This window comes from Pogona vitticeps, chromosome 1 (genome assembly GCF_051106095.1).
Source record: "Pogona vitticeps strain Pit_001003342236 chromosome 1, PviZW2.1, whole genome shotgun sequence".
Classification (NCBI taxonomy): Eukaryota; Metazoa; Chordata; class Lepidosauria; order Squamata; family Agamidae; genus Pogona; species Pogona vitticeps.
The window spans coordinates 178,528,313-178,549,796 of NC_135783.1; the positions used below are offsets into that span (position 1 = coordinate 178,528,313).

A 21,484-nucleotide genomic window follows, 5' to 3' on the forward strand; every position below is an offset into this window, starting at 1 on the left:
CTGGGAGATAAGTAGGTGTAGTATTTTGCTCAGGTTTTATTTGCTTGGATTTTGAGATTAACAAACATACCAAGTGCAGGCTTTTGATTTGTTTGCTGTACATCGTGCCTCCCTTCACTGCTGCTACACTATCAGCAAAACAATGCTTGCTGTGAAATGAGCATTGGTTTTCTTGTAAGAAGAAATATATCCAGCTTGTGCCTTCTCTGACACTGGTCCAGACCCCTCCCGCACCCCTCCCCAGTCTTGATGCAAACTGGTTGCTGGAGTCCTATGCAAAAGATTTGAGCCTGCCAGTGGTTCATCATGTAAAGCCTGCAAAGGGGATGAGCTAGCAAGATGGCACATAGGTCATGGACAGACATGCTCTTGATGAACAGAGGAATTTGCGTACATAGAGTGCAACATACTCTATGTATAACCACATTGGACTTCCATTGCTCTTATTTTTTGTTAGGACTATTGCTGGATTAAAAACTTCTCCCGTGCTCCTCATATTTTTCTGTTTATCTGTCATCCTACCTACTTCTTTGCTTGTAGGAGGCAATCTGACAAAAAAAGAGTCCTGATTCAGGAGGTATGGCCATGAAACAGACCTCTTAAATAAAGACTAACACCTTCACGGATTGCTGCCTTGTCGTGGCGAAGGGGTGAAGAAGATCACAGATCACTTCCTTTTAGGATTTAATCCAAATGTTGATTCCCAAGTGAAAATCTTGTGCTAAATGAAAATCAAGTCTGACCATTTGCAAATTCACACGTACCACTCACCGCCCTAAGCCCTGTAATGAAGAAAAGGTATCTCCATTCCATTAAATATAATGGTGTAAAGAAACTAGGAGTAGAACTGTAAAACACTCAGAATCCAGGCTCTCTTCTTCTACAGAGCTACTCAATTTCATGTTGTACCACTGCTGCCTCTTTCTTGTCCTTTCTTTTTTTTTACAAATAGCTTAATTGGTGTCTGCTGCTGAGATACATTTGTCACAGTGTATTCCTTTGAACCTCATAACATCAAAGGAGTCACCTGCACTCATAACTTGATGTGAAGGGGTTGTAGAAATAACCATCCGTGTAGAATAAAACATGCAACCGGAACAAGGCAAAAGCTGAGGGGTGGTATTTAAAGGTTCAACATGGCAACACAGCCAACATAATAAACATGTCTGCAGGCAGAAGATACTGCACTGTGTTGTGCTTCTCCGTCTCTTTTTACATTTGTTGTTCTGTGATTTGCTCAACTGCACAGATATTTTGGCACATTATCCTAAGTGGTCGAGGTAAAAAATGTGTTGTCAAGGAAATAGAGGGCAAGTACAAATCAAGGGGGCAGCAAATGTCTATACTGCATAAGAAGAGGGAGAGAGGAGGATATGGACCTGAAGAAGGAAACATCAGAGCAGCTTGCCTTCTTTGTGATTATTAAATATCTTGAATGCTCTGCATGGGACCTAGCAAATAATTGTGGACTGAAACTTGCTTTTAGTCATTACATCTGGAAACAGTTTCTTTGTGAGAAACTTCTGTGTCCTCCCTTTTTTTTGCAACCTCTCTAGTCAAGTTTATTTATTTATTTTATTTATACCCCGCCGATCTGGTCTTCCGACCACTCTAGTTCCTCTCCTTGTGACATCATCTTCCTCTTCCTTGTACTTTGAAACTTTGCTGCAGCCCCAGTAACAGCAGTTGGCAGGAACTCAAGAACGGGCCTTGGAATCAAGCATTTGGATTCTGCTTATAGGTGGATGGCTACTAGCAGTTGAAAGCCATTCTGCATCTTTTTTTTCCCTTATTGGGTTTTTTGAATGGACAGAAAAAGGAAGAGATAGATGGAAAAGACAGGAGAGTTGCAAGTAGAAGCTACTTGTTTGTTGTGGCCCATACCATTTCTAACCATGAGGCAGAGTTACTGCAGAGTAAAAGACTCCCCTCAAAGTATTTATAGTGATCAAAGGAGCAGGTATGCAGCTGACTTTATTTGTTCTGGAGACAAGAATCTTCCTTAAGGCTGGACTCCTGGGACATAAACGCCATCAGAGCAGAAATTAATGGGTTTGAATACAGTACGTTCTAAAGAGAGCCAGTTCACTCCTCACAGATTATTTATATGTTAAGATAAGGCCCTGCCTTATATCAAATTACACCGTTGGTCTTTCTAACTCGGTGTTTTCTGTAGTGAATGGCAGCAGGTCTCCAGCACAGAGCTTGGTATAATGAGCAAAATAGTGCATTATGAGTAAAATCAAGTAACAAGGAGTAATACTGTTGCTTTCCACAAAGTAACTATTTTAACTCTGAATGATCTGATGTGGGCATAGTGAGCAATGTTAATGGATTAGACATGCATCTTTCCTTGACCTTTCTGGAGATGCCACCTGGAACCTTCTACCAAGAACCTTAGCATGTGCTGTACTTTTCATCTGTTACATTTCAGTCTCATTTTAATAGACTTACCAAGACTCCACAGGTGAGCAAAATCTGTGCATCCGAAAAATATTCAGGGATTCCATGAAGCCTTATATTGTAGAGGAAATAGGTAATCATCCACACATCAAAAAATACAAAACAGAAGTAATCCAAACATGTATCAGGTTGAGCATGGTTCCTCTCAGAACAAAGCCAGGATTCTAACATGAGTGAGGACAAATGTGATATGCAACAAAGTATTCAGTGGTTCCTGATTCTGAATAACTTTTTTTTTGTTGAAGGCCTTTTCCAGAATATATGCAATAACAGGATGAAGCAGGGCATTCCACCTTTTCCATTTATTTTTTTCCAACAAACACTCATTTGATGGACATTTGAGTATGCTCAGTCCTCACCGTATTATTTGGCAGGAGGGGTTGCTCCAATTAGGTTTCTAAAACAGTTTTAGAGCAAACTACTATCTGGAGGCAGGCGGTGCATCATGGCCTCTCCCATTTTGAAGAGACCCTTGTCCAGCAAGCCGAGGCAAAGAGCCAGTCCGGAAAGCAGCAAAACCAGGGAGCTGGACAGGGGACAGATTGGATTTGTCTTCAGAGTGGAAGGGATTGTCACTCTCGAATCGGCCTCCTCAGCCACACTAGACGCTGTTCCAAGTCCTCCATTCAGAACACATTACCATAGTCTTTCGAGACTGAAGGATGCCTAATCTAAACTGCCTATGCTTTTCTAAGACTGCGTATGCTTTCTTCATGTATATCAGTAGCCCATGTATAGCTAGGAGAGTAAGAACCACACCCAAGTTAACAAGAAAGGATATGTGTGAAGAAGGATCACCAGAGAGGAAAGTAAATAAGAAACAGCTTTTTAAGGGATTTGTGGATTTCTAACATGGTGATGACCTTATAAGGTAACCAGTCTTATTGGCGATCCATAGAGCAAAAGAGATATCTTTGTTGGAGTAGATCTGCTCACATAGAAGCCACACAGCTGCAAAATAAATAAATAAATAAATAAATAAATAAATAAATAAATAAATAAATAAATAAATAAATAAATAATGGAATGTTCTGGATTTTGGATCTCTTGATATGGCTAGATTTTAACACAGAACTGTTTTACAATTGTATTTGTAGGGCAGTACACTATTGATCACCATGTGCAGATGGGGAAACAAGGCTGAGAGACTAGGACAGTGAAGGTGTAAGAAAGATACATTGTGACCCTCAGTTCAAATCCCTCTCTTTCCATCGGTCCATACTTAGAAGGAATTCCTTACGGAAAATATCCAGATTGCCAAGCACAATGCAAAGTACTGTATGTATTATGCTTTGCTTCCAATAAAATCTGCCTTTCATGATCATAGTGAAGCTATCATCATGTGCCATCAAGTTGTTTGCAGTTTATGATAGCCCCATGAGCTGTTGACTTCCAAAGGGTCTTTTCTTGTCTTCTTATGATACATCCAGAGTATGATAGCTTCAGTTTAGCTTTTTCAGTCTGTGGGGCTAGAGCATCTCAAACCAAGAAATGAACTGGAATTCAGAAAGAGAATTTATATGTTTGTTAGTTTATTAGATTTTCATCCCGCCCTTCTAGACTATGTCTACTCAGGGCGGCTCACAATAAAATTATTCATAAAACAATTAAAACCATGAATTAAATCAACAATGTTAGTATTGATCAAGATGGAAAATAGAACAAAAGACTAAGTAAAAGTAAGAGTCAAGTATTGACAGGAGGAAAAGCCTGCCTAAAGAGCCGAGTCTTTAATTAGCTCTTAAAAACAGCCAGCGAGGGTGCCAGGCAGATCTCTGATGGCAAGCTGTTCCAAAGCCGAGGGGCCACTGCCGAGAAGGCCCAATTTCTTTCTTGTTCTTTCTTTACAGGCCTCTCTCGGCATTAGGCCCTGCAGCCATCTTTCCTGGTTATAGCGAGTGACTCGAGTAAATCTAGGTGGGAGAAGGCGTTCTGCCAAGTATCAAGGTCCTAAACGGTTTAGGGCTTTATATGTCATCATTAACACTTTGAAATCAATGCGGAAACGAGTGGGCAGCCAATGCAAGGTAGCCAGAGTGGGAGAGATATGCTGGTGTTTTCTCGTTCCACTAAGTAATCTGGCTGCCACATTCTGCACCATCTGAAGCTTCCACATCAAGCTCAAAGGTAGCCCCACGTAGAGCACATTACAGTGGTCTAATCTCGAGATTGCAAGCGCATGGACCAGAGTGGTGAGGGCCCTGCCATCAAGCTGGGCAGTCCGCCACAGATGGAAATAGGCTGAGTGGACCACTGACGCCACCTGGGTTTCCACGGTGAGCGCCGGATCCAGATGTACTCCCAAGCTGCGAACCTCACTCTTTGTGGTGAGAGTCACACACACACCCCCGAAGGAGAGGGAGTTTCCCAAGCCACCAATGGAAGGGCCACCCACCCTCAAGACCTCCGTCTTGTCCGGGTTCAGCCTCAACCCATTCGACTGCATCCATTGCAGTACAGCCTCCAGACAATGCTGAAGAGACAGAACAGCATCCACTGAAGTAGGTGGAAAGGAGATGTAGAGCTGCGTGTCATCAGCGTATTGGTAGAATTAAAAATATATCTTGATAGAATTAAAAATAAAAAGAAGGTAGATTTAAAAATATATCTTGTATTCTTAGAGACTAGTTTTGCACGTCTTTTGAGCAGATGGAATGTGGTGAACTAGACCTCTTTCCTGCCATGCTTATCTATTCTGCAAACCAGACTGACATGCAAATTGTATTGCCTTAGGTTTCCCAGATATGTCTCCTAGGGCCTTCAGGATAGCAACCACGTGAGTTTCTGGTGTTTGGCTTAGGGTCCCCGATTGCTAATCAGTGTTTGAACATATGACATTAGTCTAGCTTTATTCTGCAGTGACATGCATATTTGTAATAGAATAGAATAAAGTGTCATACAGTCAGTTATTAAAATCATGTAATGCTCTTACTCCGTCGTCGTTGTCGTTTAGTCGCTCAGTCGTGTCCGACTCTTCGTGACCCCATGGACCAGAGCACGCCAGGCCCTCCTATCTTCCACTGCTTCCCGTAGTTGTGTCAATTTCATGTTGGTTGCTTCGCAGACACTGTCCAGCCATCTCATCTTCTGTCGTCCCCTTCTCCTCTTGCCATCACACTTTCCTAACATCAAGGTCTTTTCCAAGGAGTCTTCTCTTCTCATGAGATGGCCAAAGTACTGGAGCCTCAGCTTCAGGATCTGTCCTTCCAGTGAGCACTCAGGGTTGATTTCCTTTAGAATTGACAGGTTTGTTCTGCTTGCAGTCCAGGGGACTCTCAAGAGTCTCCTCCAGCACCAAAATTCAAAGGCATCAATTCTTCGGCGGTCTGCTTTCTTTATGGTCCAGCTCTCACTTCCATACATCACGACAGGAAAAACCATAGCTTTGACTATTCGGACTTGCCTTAGGTTTCCCAGATATGTCTCCTAGGGCCTCCAGGATAGCAACCAACAAGACTATTCAGACTATTCAGACTCTTACTCCAGCTTTCTTTATTTAGAGCTAGAATGTTTTTCTTTTAGAACTAAACAGTTTTTCCTTTCAAGGAAAAATAAATATTTTGTAATATTTTCCAAATACTCAGATTCTAAGATATAGCTTCTGAAAGCAGCTCTTTTTTCTCTCTTGGCAGGTTGTCAGCGCTCTATAGGCCTAGCCAACGGGAAGGCAAAGGTGTGCAGCTACAGTGGATGGTACTACTGCAGCGTCTGTCATGTGGATGACACCTTTCTGATTCCTGCACGGCTGGTTCATAACTGGGATACTTCAAAGTACAAGGTATAGTTTAAATGTATGGCAATGATGTCAACAGTCCCTTCTTGGATTTAGTGATGAGCACCGATATAAAAGGTACCCTGTGTAGAAAAGAAATGGGGATACCACCCTCCCCCCCTCGCAATGATGTCCCATGGAAACAACACACTCCTATAGGGCATTTTGTTGCAAACTGGATTGGAAGAATGAAATGCTAGCTGTGATTTGAAGTAGTGGTAACATTTTTCCCTTGATGTATAATTAAGAGGACTCATGTCCTCTTCAAAACTAAAATTACTCCCACCTGAATATTCAAGATGTTGCTTCCCTTACACAGGTTGTTCTAATCCTGAAGTCAGCTGTCCCCACCTCTGCTGGAAAAAAAAGTCTAGGTTAAATACTTTGGCCCAACCGTAACAGGCAGGAATACACTCTCTTGTCCTTTGGTTGTTTCTATTCTAGTCGCTACTTAAGAGTTGCCATCAGAATTGAACAATGGCTGAAATCCTGTAGTTTAGCCTGGTAAGTTGCAACTAGAGTCGGCCCATTTGAATCAATGGAACTCCTAGAGTCATTGACTCACAAAGTCCCCATTGATTCAGTGGACCTATTGTAGTGCAACTTACTGTGTTAAGCAATAAGATTTCAGCCAGTATCTATTAAAAATATTGTTGCATTCTGAAAGACCCTTGTGCTTAGATCACCAAGCAGCACTACAGAATGGTCAGTTGTCCACTTATTAAGAAACAGCCAACACTGGACAATTTTTACAGCTGGAATTTTGTTTGTTGATTATGACCTTTCCAATTTTTGCACCAAAATACAATATACATAGTGTATTCCTGGTGAACTCTGTTGGAAACCTGGAGCTAGTGTTTCAGACATATTTATATGTGCTTTTTCATTTCAAAGTGTAGAAATCTTCATAACAGTGGCACTGTTTAATTTATTCTGCACGGATTAAATTGAATGGAGCAAGTGAGAGCCTATTCTTACTGCTGCTCTCTGGTTGGAATTGGAACCTGTTATTTTTCTCCAGCCATTTTGAGTATATAGATGTCAATGTATGTGCCATAGCATAAACCTTATTTGGTAATGTTGATACAAGTAGGCATGTGTTTTCATTTGTTCCTTCAGAATTCACTGTGCATGTGTAGTATCAACTGTGTTTTATGTGTCATCGTGTTCACTGGCTGTACATCTGAGTCACATCCACAGGGCTAAATCAAACAAAATACAAAAAACTGCTAGTGATTCAGAATGGTGCTGGATTAGGGACTCAATGTGTTCTGCTGCTCTATAGGATTTTGAGTGAGGGTGGTGTTGCTTTGACTAGCTACGGATCTAGTGAGTCTGAATTCTTCACTCGAGCTTCTGTAATATAGATAGAAAGTGAGTCTCCTCCACACCCACCCTTGCATTATTGTGCTTGTTTTAATGATGAAAAAAGACAGAGAAAAATCCAGGTTAGTTGTTCCTCAGATAAGATTAAATTAAGTGGCCTTGGGTTACATACCCATGAATCTGCACTCTAATGAATGGTGGTGTACAAGGGATGTGGTATAACATCTCTTTTTGCTATCTTTAGAAGTGGGCTTGCCTAATTTCCCAGATAAATGTTGTTATGTGAAATCAAGTTGGTTGCAACTTACGCCAGCCAGGTAACTTGATGGCCTCCAAAGGTCCTGCTCAGATCTTGCAAACTCAAGGCTGTGGCTGCCTTTATTAAGTCAAGCCATCTCATGTTCGGTTTTTATCTTTTCCTACTTCCTTCTACTTTTTCTAGCATTATTGTCTTTTCAGGTTGTCTTTTTATCTTCTCTTCTTATGATATGTCTAAAGTCCAATAGTCTCAGTTTTAGCCATTTTACTTTCTAGTAAGTATTCAGCACTCAAGTTTTTGGCTTTCTGGCAGTCCACAGTATCTGTTAAGCTTTCTTTTATTTCAAGTCAGTCAGTTTATTTCCTTATCTCAGCTATCATCACTGACCAGCTTTCACATCTGTATTTAGTAACTGGGAATAAAGTACAGATAATGTTGGCCTTTGACTCTAGCAACAAGGATATTTTCTTATTCCATCATAACTGCCATTCTAAGTCTCAGACTTCTTTTGAATTCTTGTCTCTAATCTCTATTTGGATTGATGATTGAACAAAGATGTAGAAACTTTTGGTTTCTTCACTTGTCGGCATTAAAGTAATTCAATAATTTTGTTGTCGCAAGTTTTATTTTAATGTGCAACTCTAATCCTGCTTTTACACTTTCTTCTTTCACCTTCATTAACAGTTGTTTCAAGTCATTGCTGTTTTCTACAGGTAATGTGATATCTTCTGCATATCTTAAATTATTGATGTTTCTTCCACTAAATGTCAAATTGAATTTCTTCATAAATTCTTCGTTACTGTCCAAACACCATATTTATAATATAATCTCTCATCCCTGCCCTTTTTCTGAATCTGGTTGAACATCTGGCATTTCCTATTCCATATAATCTATGTCATAAAATCTTGATTATCACTTTGCTTGCATGGAAAATTGATGCAGTGGTCCAGTAGTTACTGCACTTTTTGACATCTCTTTTCTTGAGGATTGCAGTGAATATTGAGTATTTTCCATATTAATTGGCATTCTTTTTAGATTCAGGCTCTGTCAGTTGGAACAGTTGTATTGCATCTACCCCCGTCGATTTATTTCTTATTTAATTAGGTTTTTGAGATGATCTTGCACTTCACATTCTAAAATTGCAGGTTCTTGATCAAAAGATCCTTCTTTGAACAAATCTGTCAATCTTGCATCTTTTCTGTACAATTCTTTAGTATATTGTTTCCATTTGATCTTTATTTGATCTTTCAGCATGTCTACTGTAGGTTTAAATTTACTTTTGATTTCTTAGCCCCTACGGATGAGATGTTATGCTTTTCCTTGATGATTATAATCTCTGTTTCTTTGCAGTAGTTTTTGTAATAGATCTCTTTGTCCCTATGTGCATATCTCCCAAAAATGGCATTTAGAATTCTGACCATATTTCTGCTACCTAATTTTTGCTTCCCATCTGTCATTAACAATTTTTAAGAGTTGTATAGTCAAAGCTTTCCTTTTCCTTTTGGTTACAAGAATAGTCTTTTTGCATTCTTCTCTAACTATATTTCTGATTCATGATCAGTTGAACTTAGTGATTCACATCTGTTCTTTCCATGGTCTTTAAATCTTTCAATAATTGCATCATTATCATAATTAAAAATAATTAAAAATAATTATTAAATTATAGTTTGATGGGATTATTTTACTGTTCTTTTCAGCTTTCTTCAAATTTTTGATAGTAACAGTTCATGGTCCATACTGCATTCTGCTCCTGGTCTTGTTTTTGCAAGAAGATTACAACTTTTCCATATTCTGCTTCCAATTATATACTCTGCTTGATTACGCTCTTTGCTGTTGTTGGTTAACACATATAATCATCTATTTAGTTCCTTGAGGCATATCTTTGTAATCAGCAAATGATTGGCATTACGGAGTTTTGTGAGTCACTTTTCTGCTTAATTTTTAACTCCTAGGATGAACTCTCTGAGAGTGTTTCGCTCTGTTTTATTTATTTCTTTTGTGTCCCTGTTTTATATTCTAATCAATACATCCTGTTTCAAGATATAGTCAGTTTCTGAGCACTTGCATAAAACCTTCAGTTTCTTCTTCAACACCTGTAATTGGAGTGCCAAAGGCTTTCCATGAAGTCTGATTGATGTTATTTGGCTAGATTTTCATTATACCCCTGCTTCTGCTTAATGATTCCTCACTGCTAGAGCCACCTCTTTCATTCAGCTGATCATATCCAGATGAAAATACTTTTAATTATCTAATGCTGTGGTTCTCAACCTTGGGTCCCCAGATGTTCCTGGACTAAAAATTCCAGAAGCCTTCACCACTAGCTGTGCTGGTCAGGATTTCTGGGAATTATAGTCCTAGAATATCTGGGGACCCAAGGTTGGGAACCACTGGTCTCATGAAAAGGCTGATATCCTGATGAACAAATTAAGCCATGTGAAACTGATATTGTCACCAGCTGCAACTGTTTTTCAGAAATTAAAAACTTCCAGCCTGTCCCAAGGTCCTGTGTTTTCCATGGGATCCCATTTGTTGTGAGGAAGCTGTTGGGACCATGGGATGTGGATGGGGAGTTTTTAATTTCCAAAAATCTCTGCCAGCCATGGTTCCCTCCAAGGTTCCTGACTCAGCTGCCCTTCACACAGCCTTTCTGCTCCTCCATGCACCAACAGTTATCGTTTGCAGCCCCTTTAATCCAAGTCACGAAGGAATCCCACAGGAGGCAGAGCCCTGCCTTGCAGGGCTGAAAGTTAGAGGGAACATTGCTGCCAGCAATAAAGTAATCCCAATGGTAGTGATCTTCAGAAATGAAAGACTTTCCCCCCTCCCGTGGACCCCAACAACTCGGCTGAGAATGTCATCAGCCTTAAGTGACATAAATTTAAGGTTTAAGCCAAAATTCTCCCTTCCAGTCCAGTTCACATGCATAAAGTATTATGTTGTACTGTACTGTATATATGTTCAATGTCTTGTTCTATAAATGGGCCTATTCTGCTTGTGACTTACTCTGCTGAAATTCCATTGAATCAACAGAATGTACAGAAGAGTTGATTCACCAAACCCCCATTGATTTAGTAGCTTTACTTTAGTGCAGCTTAAGACAGTATGCAACAGAATGTCAGTCAATGTGTCAGATGAGTTTGACATTTGAATATTATATTTTTTTGGTGTTTGAAGAAAATTGTAACAGCTGACAAAAGGTGTGGTCTTTATTGCAGCTTATGGATCTTAGCCCATTTTTTTGGGGGGGGAGCTTTCCATTGATTTTATAGCCTCACCTGTTCATTGTGTGCACAATGAACAATAATTTTAACATAAAGTTTTCACAGGGCTTCAACTGCACATATGTACGTTCTGAAATTGAGTTCAGTTCTTTCTATTAAACAGGAATTTCTTTCCTGATGTGCCCAAAATAGTGCAATTTCCTCATGGCATGGTACCTATAAACAACTTTTTTGGCCTTTTCTTAGACTTCTTCTCTAATGTAAATGAAAAATGATTATATGTGGAGCCGTGAGGAAAAGGTATCCATTGGTGCTTCCACTTAATATTGGTATGAAAAACTGTTTAAAATAATTGAATTTTTAATAATTGATTTTTGTTCATTCTAGTCTTTCTCACCTCTCTTTTTTGTGATCAAGCCCCCTTTTAACAAAAAAATTAAAATAAAAAACCAGCTGACAGGTAGAATAAAAAATTCCACAATGGGCTTCCCCTTAGGAGTTTCTTTGTGCACCCCAGCACAACATGCCTCCCCCCCTCTCCAGTATAGAACCAGTGTTCTATACTGCTCTTTCCCCTATGTGACTGCTCTGGTTCCTGAAAGGCCACCATTCCTTGTGAGACTCAGAATCCCAGGTTTGGCCTCTCTCCCTCATTACTCCTCTGTAATCATAACAGCTTCCTTATAAGCTTGCCCAGTGTGGTGGCTCTTATTTCGACCATAGTTTCACCAAAGCGGATCTAATCATTTTGAGTCAAATTCAGCCATTAAAAGTCTCTAGTAAACCAAACGGTTTTTAAAAAGGGGGGGAAATGAAAGAGTAAAGAAAGATTTCCAAGGATTGAAGGGATACTCAAGTGCCTTGAGTGATATGAAGATTTGGTAAGGACTTCCATTTTAACATCTGCATTAAAAAGGGGCAAAGAATTACTCCAGAGTTATCAAAACTTGGCAAACTTGCCAGAGACTTGCTGTCTATGAAATGCTCTGTGAAATATTGGTTCATCTCAAAGGGATGGGACCATGGATGAGCTGGGCTGTGTGTAGAGATTTGAATCAGAAAGAATAGGACAGGCTGAAGAGGCCGGAGCTGCTGTTGCCACTTAAGAGTGCTTTTTTGAAGATTTTGTATGTGGAGCTGATTCTTCTATGCTATGGATACCCAACCAAGTTAAGGGAGATATCTTGGTTTTTTGACTGAATGTGAATTCAAAAGGACATTTGAGACTTTGCAATTTTTACAAGCAGTTTCTGTATTGGTGCTATTGGGTGCATAAATTGTAGCATTTGGTTATTGTTATAATAGACAGCTCATGCTGTCTGTTATATCACTGTGAATAAGAAGAGACCCATTTTGTGAAACTGTATTTTCAAGGTTCATCCATAGTTATTTAAGTAAACTAATTGCCGCATAGAACTTAACAGTGGTACACATATTTACAGTTACACAGCTGTATGTTTTAAAATACAGGTGGGACTGTGTAATGAATTAATAGATCAAGACGTTGCTGAGGTTCATGAGCCAGAAACTCCATTAAAATATCACATGCATTAGCTGCGTGATTAAAGTAAGCATGAGAAGTGCCATAGCAACTTCAATGCCAATTTTGCCAAAGTTTTGAATGGAACATAAAGGCAAAATCCACAGCAATTTTCTACCAAACGTACCTGCCATACATAATGCGTTTAAAACATTGAAACTCGTGTCTAGTGCAACACTGCACAAGAACGCAGGCCAAAAGCTGGTAGTGTTGATTTAAGTTTTTACCACACAGTCTGAACATCACTGAACTGCATAGATCTCTTCCCTTTCTTCTTGTCTTGTATCACATCACTTCTGAAGAGCATCCAGGGTGAAGCTGTGTGCATTTGTATGGCTTTGATGGTCTTGTCTCAGGGTATGAAGGGAAGTGTGCTGAAGTGAGATAGAGATTCATGCTGACTCTGTAACCATTGTTTTTTGTTTTTTGTTTTTTTTAAAAAACTAACATGCAGTAGCTTTGGTTTAAGAAAAAGTAATGTCTCTCATCATCAGACAATTTCCCCTAAATTGTTACTGTTATGTGCTATTAAATCAAAACTGATTTATAGCTACCCTCAGGGGGGTTTCAAGGTAAGTGGGTTATTTAAGGAATAGTTTTACCCATTCCACATCCACCCACCCATGAGTTTCCATGGCTGAGCGGATATTCGAACCCAAGCCGCCCGAGTCCTAGTTCATCATTCTGCCCACTTACGCATTCGTCCTAGGAATAAAGGACAGTTTTCCTAACTCATTTTTAAGAGCAAGAAGAGCAATGAAAGTACCTATCACATTCTTTATTTCTGTATATTTTTATTTCTAAATGAGGAAATGATTTTAAGTTACATAGGATTGATCCCTGTTTTAGAAATCTTCTGAGATGCAGAGAGATACACCTAATGTGGATTTTTTAGATATTTTTAGAAACATATTTGAATATCTCAGTTAACTGAATTCAGTTTATGGCATCCCTATAATTCCTACACAATATTTTATTTATTTATTTGATTTATGTATACAGCCCTATTAGTGCAAGCAATAAAGCATCACATGCTATGTATCAGTAACAGTTGAAGCTCCAAATAGCATTCCAACTGTTAACCAAGCATCTATCAATGCAGATGCAAAAAAGGTGGCCTTTAAGCAGTTTGGATAAATTCAGTTGTGTTACTACTTCAGAACGCTTCCCTCGCACTAGGGTAATGCCGCTAAGCAGAGAGTATTGATTGCCCGTGAGCCTTTAAAGGTTTTATTAGAAGCTGAACTAAGCTTAATGGATTTTTCTCCCTTTTCAGGTATCAAAGCAAGCCAAAGAGTTCCTGGAATATGTGTATGAAGAACCCCTGATTGACATCCAGCAGGAAAACCCAATGTTGTATAGACATGTTGAGCCACTGGCAACAGTGGTCCGTCTGAGACAGCAGCTGAAATCCCTCCGAGCCTATTTATTCAGCTGCAGAGCAGCAGTAGCTGAAGACCTGCGAAGGAGGTAGGAAGAAAGGGAGTAAGCAAGAAGCAGCTTCCTTAGGGCTCCCTTGCTCTATTTGTCTGTCTTTCACTTCCTCTTCTTGGTTCCCATGACCTGGCAATTAAAGTGCTGCTTGGTGTGTCTGCTTAGTAGTTGTAACTGGATACGTTGAACGGGATATTTTGCTGCCTTAAGCAGTCTTTAATCTGTTCAAGTTTCTCTAGGCATATTGGGATGCCCAAATAAACTGGTGAATGTGCCAGAGGAATGATGGTACAGGGTGTATTGCAAGGTATAAAATATGAAGTCATCTGTGGAACCACAGGATATGCAAAATTTGGAATAAATTAAACATGGACATGAAGGTGACTTAACTCTGTGTTGGAACAACAGTGCAGCTAATCCTGCACTGTGTATTCTGACTTGCATTGCTCCATGAAGATTACAAGCCTTCCCACTCTTGCTATCTGAGATCCTCCCAAAACTGCACATGCTGAGAATTGACCATGAATGAGACCTTCTTTATGCCCTGCATATGCTGTGAGCACAAACTATGACAAAATACTGAGCTCATTTGCAAGAATGTTCTTAAGGTCTGACCCACCACTAAAAAAAGTTTCTGAAGCAGTGCTTCAATGTTAAATCCTATTGGATGATCTAGCGATCATTTGTAGCAACACTGGGGAATTGTACTGAAAGATCCACATCTTGAAATCATCTGTACTTCCCTTTCCTTTCCTCAGCTTCTGAAAAAAGGGGAAGAAAATATTTGGGAACTCCTTTGTCCTCTAAGATTCAATGGAAATAATTGGGCCAAGTCAGACACGGGCCCTGTATGTCCTACTGGTGTTCTTTTGTGTGCTGTGAGGAACAGTGTGCTGGGAATTTGCTTTATAGTGCCTCCCTTTGTCCTCCTCAAACTGTGTCTGGGTTGGGGAAGGAAGAAAAGACTGCGTAAAAATAGGTGCCCGGATGTTTTTGCCTTGGCACCTTTATTTGAGCTAACCTATGGCAGTGACTCAGTGAATACTGCCAAGAATAAGTAGAGACAGATATTAGTGTGAGCAAGCTGCTAGCTGTTAGTAGCTACATTCCTGTTTACATGTCCCTTGTATTTGTTGAGGTGGGGGTTGAGTGACCTGCAACTTTGTGGGGAGAGCGCATGCAAGTGTTTTACTAATAATTGGCTTGCACGTACCTCTGTAGGCAACCTTATCTTTTCTGAATACTCTTTGTTGGCAATATTGGTAACAGTGTCGCCTTCAATTAGTATGAAACTGAGGATAGAATGGTTTATGGAGGGTACAGTTCAGAAAAGACTTCAGAGAAAGAAATTACTGCTTTTGATTAACACCAGACTAGAAAGAATGTTCTGATTAAAATAAAGAGGCAGGGAGGGCCAAACCAAGTCAATGATGAGAGTAGACGAAAAGAGATCAAAGGAAACAAAGAGAGAAAAGCAACAAGGCTGGAAGACATGGGGCAAAGGGGGGAAAGTGAGGATACTAGCTGAGGCATGAAGAGCCAGAGCTGATGGGAAAAGGTGATAGAAAAGGGTCTCGAGGAAGCTGTGAAGAGGCATTCAGGGGAGCACAGGAACAAAAGCAAACCTGAGAAAATAGGAACCATCAGAAACTACAAAGGGCCGAAACAAAGGAGGATTAGAGTCTGAAGAAGCAGGCGAGTGGGTGTAGTGTAGAAGATGGGGAATATAGAGTTAGGGTGTGGATTTGGTGGGATGGGGAGAGCTAAAAATATCAAATTGTTTTCCAACTTAGTAAAAACTTACGTTAAACCGTAAAATTTGGGGAGAAATGAGTTGGTGCAACTGTAAGAAATGTAAGGATACAGATTATGCATTTAAAAAAAAATTAAGGATTAAATAACAGTCCCTCTGAAAGGTGTGTGTGTGTGTAGGTACAATGCAGGGTTTAATTTTATCTCACATTATTATCTGAGCTGCAATTAACCTTAGACTTAAAAAAACTAACTCAGCTGCTACACCTGGTCTGAATGTGAGGAATAGTGCTTTAAGACTTTCTAACAGTCTCCATAAAGATAAACACTGTCTCTGCAGGGTTGCCGTTTATCCCCCTACCCTTCTCTTCATGGTATATCCCCCAGACCTTTTGGCCTTGCTGTGTCTTTCTTTTTTTACCCCATGGTGGCATGCTCATATAGGCAAGATTTTATCACACTGCTCATTTGCCATTCCTCAAATAAAAATATAATTGCAGTTAGCCACTATGTTATTTACCATTTTGTGGTCCTTAAATTGCAAAGTGGTTGGCATTTGTAAAGAATGTGAGGTAATTTGAAGCTTCTCTTTTTCTTGAATAAATTCTTTTCTCATCCTGCTTGTTCTTCATCTCAATTATGTGACTAGCCAGTGGTACTGAGAGCACCTTCTTGAAGTCCTGTCAGAATTATATAAACAAGCTGAAACAAACTGTTAGTAGTGCTGTCTAAAGAGAACTAAGAGCAGACTGATTAATCATGATGGCACCCTGTTGCTTTTACGGTATGGATATGAGGAAAAGAGGAGAGTGCACTGTTTTTTTTGCTTCTAATTTTCATCACCACCCATACTCATATTTAAAAAATGTAAAAGAGTGTTTCTGAAAAGATGGCAAAATGGCTTCCCGTGCTCTCTGTTGAAATTGCAGTTACTTTCTAAAACAGCTTCCCTGTGCATTTACATGTGTGCATGTGTATATACATAAAATATGTTGCCCTTCAGCTCACTAACTTGTCTGGTGATGAACACTGGAGCTCAGTGATGGTGCTAGGGAGCTTTGCATTGCCCGGTCAGAAGAGCAGCCTTCTCAGTTTTGTGGTGTCCCATGCACAGGGCTTGAGGGGAAGCTGCATCAGTCCTTTTGGACAAACATTATGTATTTGGCGATCCTTTATCAAAGGCAGCATCTCTTTTGTATTCTATAGAATTATATAGTTCAGACTCCTAAAGTTCTATTCAGTCATCACTTACCTGGTTGCAAGCAGCACAGTTAGAGAGGAGTGGCCCATGTGGAAATTGACCAGAAGAGGAGATCTTCCTGCTTATGTGTAGTCTCTACACATGTGCAAAATATTAATTGCTGCATAGCCCAGCAGTGTAGATCTCTGGCTTTGCAGCCGGACGTGGGGGGTTGATTCCCCACTGTGCCTCCTTAACAGGGACTGGATTCAGTAATCTATAGAGTCTCTTCCAGCTCTGCAGTTCTCAAATGGTGATGATTACTTCTTGCTCATGTGTAGAACATACGCACAAGCAGGAGTTCCTTCTCTTCAGACATATAACTTACCATGTAGAGGAGAGAGAGAGAGAGAGAGAGATGATGGAGAGAGAAGAGCTAGTCATGCCACTCCAAGTGTGTTGATGACTGAGCTGGACTCAGGTAGAGGCTGTGAATCATATAGGTCCAGTGGGATGTTGTTACAATGATAGCTCTTTTCAGCATTCTACCAAACATCATTTCAGAGTCAGTGTCTGCATGTCAGATGTGAATGGTAAATACTTTCAACCTAGAGTAAAACATGCCTTTTTTTCTGTTTGTCTTTTGGGAATTGATGTTCCACTGGCTTTAGAAAGCCAACCCAAATTACAGTTCTTCTTAGGAATGTTTGTTTGTTTAATGAATGAATATAAGAATTGGAAAGTTTCCTTTTAAAAAAATAAACATTTTACTAGTCTTCATGAAAGTAATGAAATTATTGAATATGTAGCAGAAGATAATGTTAACAAATATTTTAAGTAGGCAATCTAAAACCTATTATCCTTAAATGTGTGAAATGTCATCCCCACTAACCAAATCTGAAAATAATAGATGAGTTAGAAAGCTTGAAGAAAAGAGTGCTTTTCTAGAAAAGATAAAGTGTAGAATTCAGTGGCTGAGAGTCTGTTGGAAGGTAAAAGACATAAGGCATTATATTCACTTGCTTTTATAGCTGGCTCATAAGGAGTTGCTGCTGCGATTCTCAGGAGTGTATGTGCACGCTAACTTGCTGCACACTTGTTAATTGCTAACTAGAACCAAATGGATATTATCCCTTTCCCCCGAATGAAAAGAATGATAGGATTTCAGCCGGTATCTTATGGTCATAGTAAGCTATCTGTAATGCTTCTTGACTACTTAATGTGTGAAGACATGCAATATTGGTGAGCAATATTGTCAGTCATCCATATGCTGGACAACATAGACTATTCTCAACATGTTGTCTGACTACAATTTGGATAATCCATCTTGTTGGCCTATCCATTTTGTAGTCCCAAAATATCTGAAGGGCCAGAGACTGTCCATCCCTCCTGTGCAAAGCAGAAGTGAAAAACAGCCTCCTTCCATGTGGAATATAATTGATGAAGCTAAGGAGAAAGGATTGCAGCCTTAGATTGAGGCACAGTAGTGTCTTGGTCCCAATCCATTATCACCACAGGAGAAGGATAAATTAGTAATACTGATGAATGAATAGTTAATTAAGAATACAAACAAGCACAGTGGTGCCTCGCTTTACGATTGCCCTGCATTACGACAAATCTGCATTACGACGATCTTTTTGCGATCGCAAAACGATGGTCTAAATGGGAGAATTTCGCTTTGCGATGATCGGTTCCCTGCTTCGGGAACCGATTCTTCACAAAACGACGATTTTCCAACAGCTGATCGGTGGTTTCAAAATGGCCACCGGGTAAATAAAATGGCTCCCCGCTGTGCTTAGGGACAGATTCCTCGCTATACAGGCAGCGAAAATGGCTGCTGTATGGAGGATCTTCACTGGACTGTGAGTTTTAAGCCCATTGGAACACATTGAAAGGTTTTCAGTGCGTTTCAATGGGCTTTTTATTTTCGCTTTACAATGTTTTCACTTAACGGCAAATTTCCTGGAACAGATTCTCGCCGTTAAGCGAGACACCACTGTATGCATGCATGCATGCATGCATGTATGTATGTATGTATGTATGTATGTATGTATGTATGTATGTATGTATGTATGTATGTATGTATGTATGTATGTATGTATGTATGTTGCATCATTTGTAGGCTGCTTTTCTCCTGGTGATGGATCATAAGGCATCTCACAGTGCTAAAACAAGTACTACTAAAAACATAAACTACTTATTAAAAACAATTAATTGTACAATAACAATTGAAATCCATTAATTAATGTAAAAGAGTTTAAAAGTTTAAAAACAGTGTTAGAAAAACAAAAAAATGAAACTTTTTAGTCATGATTGTTTAGGATGGAAAACACAGACAAATCTATGATGGTAGATAATGAGACACTGGAAACCAGAGCAGAGTTTTTTATTTGATTATACTCTCTGCAGATTTATAAACTTATTGCACTTGAGGACATATTGGCTGTACTGAATCCATCCTTACATATATATATATATATATATATGAATATCCATCCTTATATATATATATATATATATATATATATATATATATATATATATATATTCATTCATTCTCCAGACCTTTATTGGCATAAATACAGCTGGAATAACTAACAATAAACACAACGGGTTATAACTTGGAAGTTAATTTAAGAATCTCAAGCAGAAAAATAGTGACAGCTTCAGTGATACGGGAGGAAGAATCATTCAGAAAAATCTCAGGGGTGTTCGGCAGGGAAGATAACCAGGGTTCTAGTAGTGCCTTACGAATGGAAAAATGAACTGGGCAGGAAAACAGTATATGATCAAGTGTATCCGGAACCAAATGGCAGAACAGACATAATCGATCCTCTTTAGGAATATTTGCAAATCAACCGGCATGGTACGCTGAGGGAAAAATGTTAAATCGGGCTAACATAAATGCTCTTCTTGACCTGGGGTTAATAAGTGAGGAAAAATAATTTGGATGATAGCCAAGTGAAGGGAAAAGACCAAAAGAGAGCGGGGAACAGGTAGGATTCAGTTTGGCTGCAAGAACCTCAAACTCATGCTGCCAGAGTTTAGATTTAATAAGAGCATGAGCCTGTTGAATTCCTAAATCATTTAGGGATTCTAGATTCAAATCAAGGGATTGAAGTTTAATCTCAATCAACTTCAGCCACTTGGAAAGGAAATTGTCTCTGAGTAGATCGTATAGTAAGGAATTGGGCTTGGAGTTTAAATGTAAACGAAGCCAATATTTAAATGTGGTGGACCAAGCAAGGGTAGAAGGGAGATGGGTACCTAATTCCAAAACTAAAGTTGAAAGACGAATCATGTTGGGGACTCCTAAGATTTTCCTGAAGAAGGCAGCTGCCAAAGTGTCAACATCATGGTCTATGGCCTCAATCCAAATAGGAGCTCCATATAGTAAGTGGGAAAGCAATTTAGTCCGAAAAATAAGCAACGCTGCAGGCACAAATTGATTGCCAGATGAGTAGTGAAATTTTGAGATGGCATTAAGATGGAGACTAGAGGAAGATAGAACCAATTTTTTGTGGGGACGCCAACTGAGTTTATGATGCAGAGTGATACCTAGATATTTAAAGGATAAAACCTGCTGAAAGGTTTGTGCTCCGATTGTCCAGGAAGATAGTGATACGGAGTTGGAAAAGTTAATTATTTTAGTCTTGTCAGCATTTATAACCAGATCATTAGCTGAACAAAAAGTTTGAAATTTAAATAGGGTACGACGGAGACCAGCTTTTGTTAAAGATAATAGGACTGCGTCGTCCGCGTACAAAAGCACAGAAATTGGGGAACCATTAAGAGAGGGTGCAGCATTAGTAGAAGCAGAAAGAGAGGAAGGCAGGTCCGCTAAAAATAAATTAAAAAGTAGTGGGGCTAAGACACATCCCTGCCGGACACCTATGTCAACTAATATATATGAATAAACTTATTGCACTTGAGGACATATTGGCTGTACTGAATCCATCCTTATATATATATATATATAAAAGGATGGATTCAGTACAGCCAATATGTCCTGTGAAGGTATATATATATATGAATATCCGGGTAGGTGGGGCTCATCAGCCATGGAAGGCAGCCCATCCAGGAGAAGGAAAACTCCAATTTCAAACCTCCACTGCCTTGTGGCTATATCCACTCATGGAAAAGGCTTCAGGAGTTAACCTCGAGCCAAAATCCGGAGCTGGAGTCCCGAAGGCAGCATGTGTCGTTCTGCCAACTCCTGCGACATTGCTGGAGTTGCTGGAACCAGTTGTATTGCTGGAACCAGTTGTATTGGCTCTTGCCTTTCCATTGGACCATTTCAGCAATGTGGAGAGGGGGGATCTGCTGCTTGGGTAACAGCCTATCCTCCATATTACCTTACCCGGGCTTCATGCTCTGGAGAGGACACTCCTCGATTCAGAGCATGTTACCATAGTCTCTCAAGACTGAAGGATGCCTATGCTAATATAAATATATATGAATATGAAAAAATATGAATCAAAAAAATAAAGAAAAGGTTGCTCCTTCCAGAGACCAAGAGCATACTTTCAAGAGACTA

General features: G+C 39.7%; 1 protein-coding gene across 3 annotated transcripts in view; it reads left to right on the forward strand.

Annotated features, from left to right (window-relative positions):
- Positions 1–21,484, forward strand: part of PLEKHM3 (pleckstrin homology domain containing M3) — a 109,292-nt gene that overhangs the window by 40,410 nt on the left and 47,398 nt on the right. For all 3 annotated transcript variants that reach the window (XR_002299387.3, XR_012080606.2, XM_020780722.3), the window contains exons 4-5: positions 6,096–6,241; positions 13,858–14,051. Coding sequence is in view for 1 of the 3 variants with exons in the window: in XM_020780722.3 (XP_020636381.2) it covers positions 6,096–6,241; positions 13,858–14,051 (340 nt within the window). In the remaining 2 variants the exon portion in view is untranslated. The remainder of the gene's footprint in view (positions 1–6,095; positions 6,242–13,857; positions 14,052–21,484) is intronic.